Source organism: Clarias gariepinus, chromosome 9 (genome assembly GCF_024256425.1).
Source record: "Clarias gariepinus isolate MV-2021 ecotype Netherlands chromosome 9, CGAR_prim_01v2, whole genome shotgun sequence".
In the NCBI taxonomy this organism is placed as follows: Eukaryota; Metazoa; Chordata; class Actinopteri; order Siluriformes; family Clariidae; genus Clarias; species Clarias gariepinus.
Genome location: NC_071108.1, coordinates 31,629,257 through 31,640,000, shown reverse-complemented (window position 1 = coordinate 31,640,000; position 10,744 = coordinate 31,629,257). Strand labels below are relative to the sequence as shown.

The window sequence follows — 10,744 nt, the reverse complement described above, 5'->3', positions numbered from 1 at the left end:
TGTCCAACTTTGTGGCAACAGTTTGGGGAAGGCCTTTTTCTATTCCAACATGACTGAGCCCCAGTGCACAAAGCAAATGACTTTGAAGACATGGTTTGATAAGTTCGGTGTAAAAGAACTTGACTGGCCCTAACACAGAGCCCTGATTGACCCCCCATTGACCCCCCCATTGAGCACCTTTTGGATGAACTGGAACGGAGTTTGTGGGCCAGGCCTTCTTGTCTAACATCAGTGTCTGAACCCATACAGAATGGATGACCAGGAATTCCCACAGAAACACTTAAATCTTGTGGGCGGCCTTCCAAGGAGAGTCGAGGCTGTTATAGCTGAAAAAGGGGGACCGATTCTATACTGAATTACTGTATATGTATGTGGATACAATGTCATTGCAGATTTGTCCAAATACTTTTGTCCATATAGTGTATTCCTCACATGTACCAGCATAGTGAAATGATTTTTGAGCCAGGATACAGCACCACCTAGTGCAGATAGGGTTAAGTGCCTCGCTCAAGAATCCCTTGACCCCCAGACCTGCCTATTAGTAACCCAGAGCCTAACGGTTTGAGCCATCACAGCCCCTTAGTGGACGGATGCAGTAGTTCCCAAACCTGGTCCTGGAGAACCCCGCCCCCTGCGCTGCAGATTTCAGGCTTTCCAGCACGACTGATTTCACTGTGCAGGAGAAGGGTTGAAAACCACTGCTGTAATAATTATGTTCTCCATGATTAAGTTATTTATTTTATATTTCCCTTTCTTTCTCTCTCTTTCTCTCTCTCTCTTTCAGCATGGTGTGGACTCTGCCAAGCCCCTCCCCTACTCCCATATCGACATCGCTGGTTCCAGCGGTCCTTTCCCGGGAGTCCCCACTGGAGCTCCTCTTCTCGCCATGGCAACCAAATACATCCTCCAGAACTGACGGTGCCTTTTGTCCTTACCGTCTCTGTCCATCTAATCCACCGTCACCATTTATCCTGTGGAACTTTTTTTTCCCCTCTCTCTCTCTGATTTCTGAATCCTCTCTTTGACTCACATCATACTGACACTCAAACAGCGAGAAACTGACTTACAGTGATTAAATTTTTTTTTTTTTAACTATTTCATTACATAATCCAGTTTAAGCACATGATTAAAAATATATAGAAAATTATGAAAAAGTATACAACAGATTACATGAGGAAGCGGTTACAGATTAGGCAGATTGTTTGAGAAGGTGGTGGTTGTATCTTTTTTAAAATATATAATTTGCTGAAAAATACATCTTTCTGTCTGTCCCATTATCATTCTTTTATTGCAGTGCTATCACTCCACTTGTCTGTTCATACACAGTCTCATTTATTCCTGAACCAGATCTGCGCAGAATATACAGTACTCAGGGATGATGATGATGATGATGACGACAATGAATTTGAAAGATGTACTTTGTATGCAACTTTGCTGTGTGTAAATGCCACCTACACGTTTAAGATCCTTGAATAAATCTAATTCAGCAACAACAAGCTTGTGGTTTTTAAATGTGGAAATTTAAAGAAAAACAGTGATTTCGTGCAATTTAGGGGTGTTCGAGTCAAACTGGGATTACTCTCACAATCGTTCTGTACAATCAAAAGTCCTGGTTTGACTTGAACGCTCCTCGTACCATGTTCATTTAGAACTGCAGGTACTTTTGAATTAAATACTGTTGAGATCATTAAGTATTATGAAATAAGACATTTATTTTGTTTAAATGAAGATATGGCTAGAAAATAAAATACAGTAGAATTGTTATGCAGTATACACACACACACTATACACGTGATCTACAAACACTACCTAAGATTTTTAAAATCTTTTTAAAAACATTTAAAATACACAGTCAGTCAGACGTCATTTAAATCAGACACTACATGACTCAGGTGATACGTCAGGCTTTTATAGACCAGGATGACATTTGAAAATAGTCATTATTACCCTAAATCTGAAATCCAGCACAGAGCGGCTGAGTGAACGTGGTGTGGACTTTGTGGAGGAGAGTCATAGTGAGGTCGCCTGAGACGCTGTAGAAGGACAAAAAAAAAAAAATGCAGAGCCAATCTATGGATCATGCTAATCCAGCTACCTGCTAGCTATTGCTTTACTCCCAAATTCAGGGTTATTGGGAGTAAAGTTTTCTGTAGATCTCTAAAAAGTAGTATGTAGAACTGCAGTAGTGATCAGTTGATCCAAAACATGCACATTACCGATACACTAGTTAGTACCAACAATAACAGAACCCCAGTTGGAAATAATTAACTTTTCACTTAGCAGTGGGTATGTTCTCAAATACTCAAAATTAGCAGTTATTAAACCGCCAATTAAGAAACCTGACCTTGACCCTTGTCAGCTGTCCAATTGCAGGCCGATATCAAACCTCCCCTTTATCCCTAAGATTTTGGAAAAGCAACTATGTTCATATCTACATACTGTAGGAATGGCATAAACAAACTGTATCAGTCAGGATTTTTAATCTTCATCACAGCACAGAGACAGCACTCGTTAAAGTAGTAAACAGGGGTGTTTCTAGGATTTTCAGTTTAGGGGGGCTCAGCCCCCATAGATGTTAAACACATATTTGACTTGTTCAAAATCAGTACTCAAACGAGTCTTTTTGATCAGACACGCTGTCTAAACCTTTTTCTATGTACAGGTACAATCAGAAAAATGTAACCATAAAACAGCATATAACTTTAAACTTAAATTGATATATACAATAACACACCTACAGTATGAGGCTGGACAATGGAATAAACTGTGTGGGTGCCAATAATGTCAATACTGCTGCTTTTTGTTGGAAACCGGCAGACATAAAAAATGTGAAAAATAGTTTCTGATGCAATGACTTCTGGAACCCAGTGTTAATGTGCCTGAGAGGCCGACCTTTCAGAGATTTGGAGATGGAGGGTTTTTCAAGTCACAAAGGAAACAGCTTCTCTAGTAAAAAATGAGGGTGAACACAGCGAAGATTTAACTGATTAATCTTTCATGACATTGTGTAAACTTAATTTATGAGAAAGGACTGCACTGATGCAGATATAACAATTTATTGAAAAAAACACACCTTGCCTTAATCCTCCCTCTGTGATGGCGAATTGAAGACCGTGCTGAAAGACGGGGAGGAGCCGAAGGAGCCGAAGTCTGCCGCCGCTTTCATATGAAATTTAAAGGGCACGATGGGCGATCACCAATTTGTGTGAAGTTTTAATTGAGAATTTTTAGGGGGGCTGAGTACAAATGTTACCAAAGCCCCACTAAAAATGGCCTAGCGACACCCATGGTAGTAAATGACCTCCTATTGGCCTCTGATCAGGGTTGTGTCACTTTATTTGTGTTACTCGATCTCAGTGCAGCTTTTGACACTATTGATCATAATATGCTTCACAGATTAGAAAATGTAGTAGGAATTGAGGGAACGGCCCATTTATGGCTCAGATCCTATTTAACTGATCATTATCAGTTTGTAGATTTAACTGGTGACCATTCTGCATGTTCTAAAGTGGAGTTTGGTGTTCCACAGGGTTCAATTTTAGGCCCACTGCTTTTTTCTTTTTACAGGCTTCCTTTGGGCAACATAATTCGTAAGCATGGTATTAGTTTTCATTGTTATGCTGATGACACACAGTTATACGTCTCAGAAAAAAAAACAGATGAGAAAAACCAGCTTACTAAAGTTGAGCAATGTGTGCAGGACATAAGAGATTGGATGGTAATTAACTTTCTTCTGCTTAATCCTGATAAGACAGAAGTTCTAGTCATAGGACGACGAGCAGCTAGAGGCAAGCTTTCTGTAACTTTAGATGGCCTTTCTGTTCCATCAAGTGAAACAGTGAGGGACCTTGGTGTGATTATAGATCCCAGCCTTCCATTTGAAGCACATGTAGATAATATTACCAGGATAGCATTCTTTCACCTCAGAAATATTGCCAAGATAAGAAATATACTGTCGCTAAACGATGCAGAAAAACTAGTTCATGCTTTTATCACCTCTAGCTTGGACTACTGTAATGCCTTACTGTCTGGTTGTTTAACTACAGTAGGTGCATAAACAAGTTTCAGTTAGTCCAGAATACAGCAACAAGAGTCCTTACTAGAACCAAAAGATATGAGCACATGACACCTATCTTATCCACACTGCATTGGCTCCCTGTGAGATTTAGGATAAATTTTAAAATACTACTTTTGACATATAAAGCATTAAATGGTCTCGCGCCGCAGTATCTGAGTGAATTGCTTGTCTTACAATCCGCCACACCTACGTCGATCAAAAGATTGCTTGACTGCTTGTCAGTACCACATACAGTATTGTGAAAACTACAGCAGATGGCAGAGCTTTTTCTTACAAAGCCCCAAAATTATGGAATAGTCTTTCAAATAATGTTCGAGACTCAGACACAGTCTCAGTATTTAAGTCCAGGCTAAAAACCTATTTATTTAGCCAAGCATTTTTTTAAATTGATTTGCCTTAGATAAAGGAGCAGATCTGGGGGACTTATGGACGTAGAGTATTAGGTGAACTGGTATGTTTAGATGCTGTCCTCCGCACTCTCATTGATCACTCAGGTTTGTTGACGGTGAAGTGACTGGTCGATTTACATCTCAGGGAGCCCTCATGTCTGTGTTTCCTTATTCTCCTTATCCCCAGTAAAGTTTAATATCAATGCTTCAGCATACCAAGACATCTTTGACAACCCTATGCTACCAACTTTGTGGCGACAGTTTGAGGAAGGCCCTTTACTATTCCAACATGACTGTGGCTCAGAGCACAAAACAAGGGCTATAAAGACATGGCTTGATGAATTCAGTGTGGAAGAACTTAACTGGCCCCAACACTGAGCCCCAACCTCAACCCCATCAAGCACCTTTGGGGTGAACTGGAACGGAGATTGCGAGCCAGGCCTTCTCGTCCAACCTCATAAACGCTCTACATAATGAATGGGCACCAAATCCAACAGAAACACACTTCTTGTGGACAGCCTTCTAGGAACAGTGGAAGCTGGAACAGCAGAGAGACATATTAAACCATGTCTTCCATTCTCTGAGCCTATGTACAACAGTAAATCCTTTATTGTTCCTGTTGTATGGTCTTCTTCTTTGTCTTTCGGCTGTTCCCTTTCAGGGGTCGCCACAGCGAATCATCTGCCTCCATCTAACCCTATCCTCTGCATCCTCTTCTCTCACACCAACTAACTTCATGTCCTCTCTGACTGCATCCATAAATCTCCTCTTTGGTCTTCCTCTAGACCTCCTGCCTGGCAGTTTCAACCTCAGCATCCTTCTACCGATATATTCACAATCTCTCCTCTGAACATGCCCAAACCACCTCAATCTGGCCCCTCTGACTTTATCTCCAAAACATCTAACGTGGGCTGTCCCTCTGATGAACTCATTCTTAATCCTATCCATCCTTGTCACTCCCAAAGAGAACCTCAACATCTTTAGCTCTGCTACCTCCAACTCTGCCTCCTGTCTTTTCTTCAGCGCCACTGTCTCTAAGCCGTAGAGCATCGCTGGTCTCACCACTGTCCTGTACACCTTTCCTTTCATTCTCGCTGATACTCTTTTATCGCACAACACACCTGACACTTTTCTCCACCCATTCCAACCTGCCTGTATCCGCCTCTTCACCTCCTTTCCACACTCCCAGTTGCTCTGGACCGTTGACCCCAAGTACTTAAAATCCTGCACCTTCTTTACCTCTGCTCCCTGTAGCCTCACCGATCCTCCTGGGTCACTCTCATTTACACACATGTATTCCGTCTTGCTTCGGCTAACCTTCATTCCTCTGCTTTCCAGAGCATACCTCCACCTCTCCAAATTTTCCTCCACCTGTTCCCTGCTCTCACTACAGAGCACAATGTCATCTGCAAACATCATAGTCCATGGGGACTCCTGTCTTACCTCATCTGTCATCCTGTCCATCACCAGAGCAAACAAAAGGGGGCTTAGAGCTGATCCTTGATGCAGACCCACCTCCACCTTAAACTCTCCTGTCACACCTACAGCACATCTTACCACTGTCTTACAGCTCTCATACATGTCCTGCACCACTCTAACATACTTCTCTGCCACTCCAGACTTCCTCATACAATACCACAGCTCCTCTCTTGGCACCCTGTCATATGCTTTCTCTAAATCTAAAAAGACACAATGCAACTCCCTGTTACCTTCTCTGTACTTCTCCGCCAGCATCCTTAAAGCAAATACTGCATCTGATGTACTCTTTCTAGGCATAAAACCATATTGCTGCTCACAAATGCTTACCTCTGCCCTTAACCTAGCTTTCACTACTCTTTCCCACAGCTTCATTGTCTGGCTCATTAGCTTTATACCTCTATAATTGCCACAGCTTTGCACATCTCCCTTGTTCTTAAAAATTGGCACCAATACACTTCTCCTCCATTCCTCTGGAATCCTCTCACTCTCCAAGATCTTGTTAAACAAACTTGTCAAAAACTCTACTGCCACCTCTCCTAAGCACTTCCATACCTCCACAGGTATGTCATCAGGACCAACAGCCTTTCCACTCTTCATCCTCTTCAATGCCCTTCTCACCTCACTTCTACCAATATTTGCTACTTCCTGTTCCACAACAGTCACCTCTTCTACTCTTTGTTCTCTTTCGTTTTCCTCATTCATCAACTCCTTAAAGTACTCCTTCCATCTTCCCATCACCCTCCTGGCATCTGTCAGTACATTTCCATCTCTATCTTTAATCACTCTAACCTGCTGCACATCCTTCCCATCTCTATCTCTTTGCCTTGCCAACCTGTACAGATCCCCCTCTCCCTCCTTACTGTCTAGCCTAGCATACAAGTCCTCATATGCTCTTTGTTTGGCCTTTGCCACCTCTACCTTCACCTTACTCTGCATCTCCCTGTACTCCTGTCTACTCTCTTCAGTCCTCTCAGTGTCCCACTTCTTCTTAGCTAGCCTCTTTCCCTGTATACACTCCTGGACTTCCTCATTCTACCACCAAGTCTCCTTGTCCACTTTCCCCTTACCTGATGATACACCAAGTACCCTCCTACCTGTCTCCCTGATCACATTGGCTGTAGTTGTCCAGTCAACTGAAAGCACCTCCTGACCACCCATAGCCTGTCTCAACTCCTCCCTAAAGACTTCACAACATTCTTCCTTTCTCAGCTTCCACCACTTTGTCCTCTGCTCTGCCTTTGTCCTCTTCGCCTTCCTCACCACCAGGGTTATTTTGCACACCACCATTCTGTGTTGTCTGGCTACACTCTCCCCTACCAACACTTTGCAGTCACTGATCTCTTTCAGGTTACAACGTCGACACAAAATGTAGTCGACCTGAGTGCTTCTGCCTCCACTCTTATATGTCACCCTATGTTCCTGCCTCTTCTGGAAGAAAGTATTTACCACTGCCATTTCCATCCTCTTTGCAAAGTCCACCACCATCTGTCCTTCTACATTCCTGTCCTGAAAACCAAACCTGCCCATCACATTTTCATCACCTCTGTTCCCTTCCCCAACATGTCCATTGAAGTCTGCACTAATCACCCCTCTCTCCCCTCTAGGGATGCTCTGCATCACTTCATCTAACTCACTCCAGAATTTCTCCTTCTCTTTTAACTCACATCCTACCTGTGGGGCATAACCACTAACAACATTTAACATCACGCCTTCAATTTCCAGCTTCAGACTCATCACCCTATCTGATACTCTCTTCACCTCTAGAACATTCCTTACAAACTCCTCTTTCAGAATAACTCCTACTCCATTTCTTTTCCTATCCACACCATGGTAAAACAATTTGAACCCTGATCCTAAGCTTCTAGCCTTGCTACCTTTCCACCTGGTCTCCTGTACACACAGTATATCCACCTTTCTTCTCTGCATCATATCAACTAACTCTCTTCCCTTCCCTGTCATGGTCCCAACATTCAAAGTCCCCACTATCACTCCTAAACTCTTGCCTTTCCTCTTCTCTCTCTGCTTACGAACACGCCTTCCTCCTCTTCTTCTTCGACCAACAGTAGCCCAATTTCCACCAGCACCCTGTAGGTCAACATCACCAGTGGCGGTCGTTGTTAACCCGGGCCACGACCGATCCGGTATGGGAATTATATTCTTGATTCGCATCATTGATTTGGCAAATGTTTTACGTCGGATGCCCTTCCTGACACAACCCTCTGCATTTATCCAGACTTGGGACTGGCACAAGAAGACACTGGATTGCGCCCCCCCGTGGTTGCATGGTACTGTAGTTAATTTCATCCTCTGCTTGAATGGGAAGAAGCTCCCTGACCTTGCGGTCTCCTTAATTAACTACCATGTTACCACCTGTTACATTCATTTACTTTCATTTTTGCTGTTTATTTACCCCTCCTTCCATTATCTATACCACTATACCGGTATAGATAATGACAGGGAACACCCTGGATAAGGTGTGAACCCATTACACACACAGTGTGGGCTCAGGTGCGGCGCTCTCTCGCTCTCACTCACACACACACCCCCACACTGTCTCGTGTGGATCCATGTCTGTTCTGTCACTTTGAATGTGTGTGTGTGTGTATTCAGTCCAGGTCCCTCCTCCTCCTCAATCTTCTTGAGTTGAGAATGATTTGTGATTAGATTGCGTGTGGGTGTGTGCAGACTGCTACATGGCTGATCATATCTCGAGCTGGACGCCGAGTGCGTGTTGGAATGCATGGTCATGGTGGATCTGCTCTGCGAAGTGAAAGAAAAAGTACGCAGACGCACACTCATCCAGCACTGCACAAAATCACAAGACTGAAATAGAATTTGATTTATTATTATATTTTTTATTATTAGTGTTTGTGTGTGTGTTTGTTTGTTTTTTGTTGTTGTTGTTTGTTTTAACCTGGCAGGCGGTAAACGAGGTCTCTCCACATCTCTTCACCATCGCCACACTGACCGGTCACGCCATCAGAGCCATGGGACCCAATTACTCTGTAAACTCTCACACACACCCTGTGTTTTTATTTCATTTTTATTGTATGAAACACGACGTTACTAATTTACACATAAAAAGAAAAGAATAGTAAAAGTATGTGTTTCTTATTTCTATATGCTTTATTAGCACTAACGCACACAATAAGTTTTTACATTTCTTTGTTGTTTCTCTCTCTCACTCACAAACACACACACACACACACACTCGACCTTGCAGTGAGCAGAAAGTACAGGGTTAAATACTGTGTTTAAATGCAGACTAGTTGTAAATGATGCATGTCTGAGGTGTGTGTGTGTGTGTGTGTGTGTGTGTGTGTGTATTTATATTAATCTCGGTATGTTTAGATCATTATGGACAATGGAGCTGCACATCGGGAAGACAACGCCTTGAAGTGGCAGAAAGGTGTGTAAGGGTGTGGTGTGTGTGTGTGTGTGTGTGTGTGTATGTGTGTTTGTATATACACTATATTGTGTGCTGGAATTTTCGTATGCTGTTTGTACTAATTGTGTATGTGTGTGTGTGTGTGTGTGTGTGTGAGGTACTGGGCGACATGTTCAAAGTGTCCACTATCCGCAGAGACGATTACAAGTTCTACAAGGGGAAGTCCGATTAAGATTCAATTAGACTATATGTCTGGGGGACCAAACCTGTTAATTATTGAATTCAGGTGCCTTATCCCCAGTGAAGGGCAATGTGTCCAACTTTGTGGCAACAGTTTGGGGAAGGCCCTTTTTTTTCCAACATGTCTGAGCCCCAGTGTAAAAAGCAAATGACTATGAAGACATGGTTTGGTAAGTTCGGTGTGAAAGAACTTGACAGGCCCTAAAACAGAGCCCTGATTGACCTCAACCCCATTGAGCACCTTTGAGATGAACTGGAACGGAGAAAGTGAGCCAGGCCTTCTCGTTCAGCATCAGTGTCTGAACTCATAAATGCTCTACAGAATGGATGACCAGGAATTCCCACAGAAGTTCAATTCCAATAAAATTTTTATTTGTAAAGCGCTTTTAACAATTGTATTTGTCGGCAAGCAGCTTTACACAATCAAAAGAATTATTTAAGTTTGTATGGAATGTGAATGTGTATGAATCAAAATGGTCAGTCCCTCATGAGCAAGCCGAGGGCGACGGTGGCAAGGAAAAACTCCCTGAGATGGTAATAGGAAGAAACCTTGAGAGGAACCAGACACAACAGGGAACCCATCCTCATTTGGTTGAAACAGAGAGCAGGAATTGACCTGCATCCATACTGTGTGTTAGGTGGCAGGCAGTACAGCATAACATTTTATGTTAGTTGATGTTAATATGGAGTCCAGGTAGTTATTGAAAACTTAGGTAGACTTGTAGAAAATTCAAGTCCTAAACTCTCGAGCAACTGCAGCCAAGTCAAGTCTTCAGAGAAACAGCTGTCAACATCAGTCGAGGCCAGAACCGTCTTCATGGTAGAGTGAAACCATCCCCAGACACCAGACGCATCCCAAAGAGACACACAAGGCATCCATGTGGCACCAGGATGAGTCAGACAGGTCCAGAAAGTAAAGGGAGTCTAGATCACTGGCTGCTCAGGAACAACATGTGTAGCTCGACAGAGAAAAAAAGAGAGAGAGGGAGAGATAACAGGAGAGGGGAGAGCAGAAGAGGAGAGATAACAGTTAGGTATGGTCACAGTCACATAATGTATAATGTAAATGTATATTTACTGTAGAGTGCAAGCGGAGACTCCGGCAGGACTAACTATGACAGTATAACTAAAAGGGAGAGCAGAAGGAAACACAGACATGAGGGCTCCCTA

At 42.9% G+C, this 10,744-nt stretch overlaps 1 protein-coding gene across 1 annotated transcript in view; it reads left to right on the top strand.

Moving 5' to 3' along the window:
• The window catches only part of zgc:152830 (uncharacterized protein LOC767682 homolog), a 9,731-nt gene extending 8,644 nt beyond the window's left edge, over nt 1-1,087 (top strand). Inside the window, exon 16 of the mRNA XM_053504076.1 lies at nt 785-1,087. Within this exon, the coding sequence (XP_053360051.1) occupies nt 785-916 (132 nt within the window). The 3' untranslated portion in view covers nt 917-1,087. The remainder of the gene's footprint in view (nt 1-784) is intronic.
• Nucleotides 1,088-10,744: the final 9,657 nt, after the last annotated feature.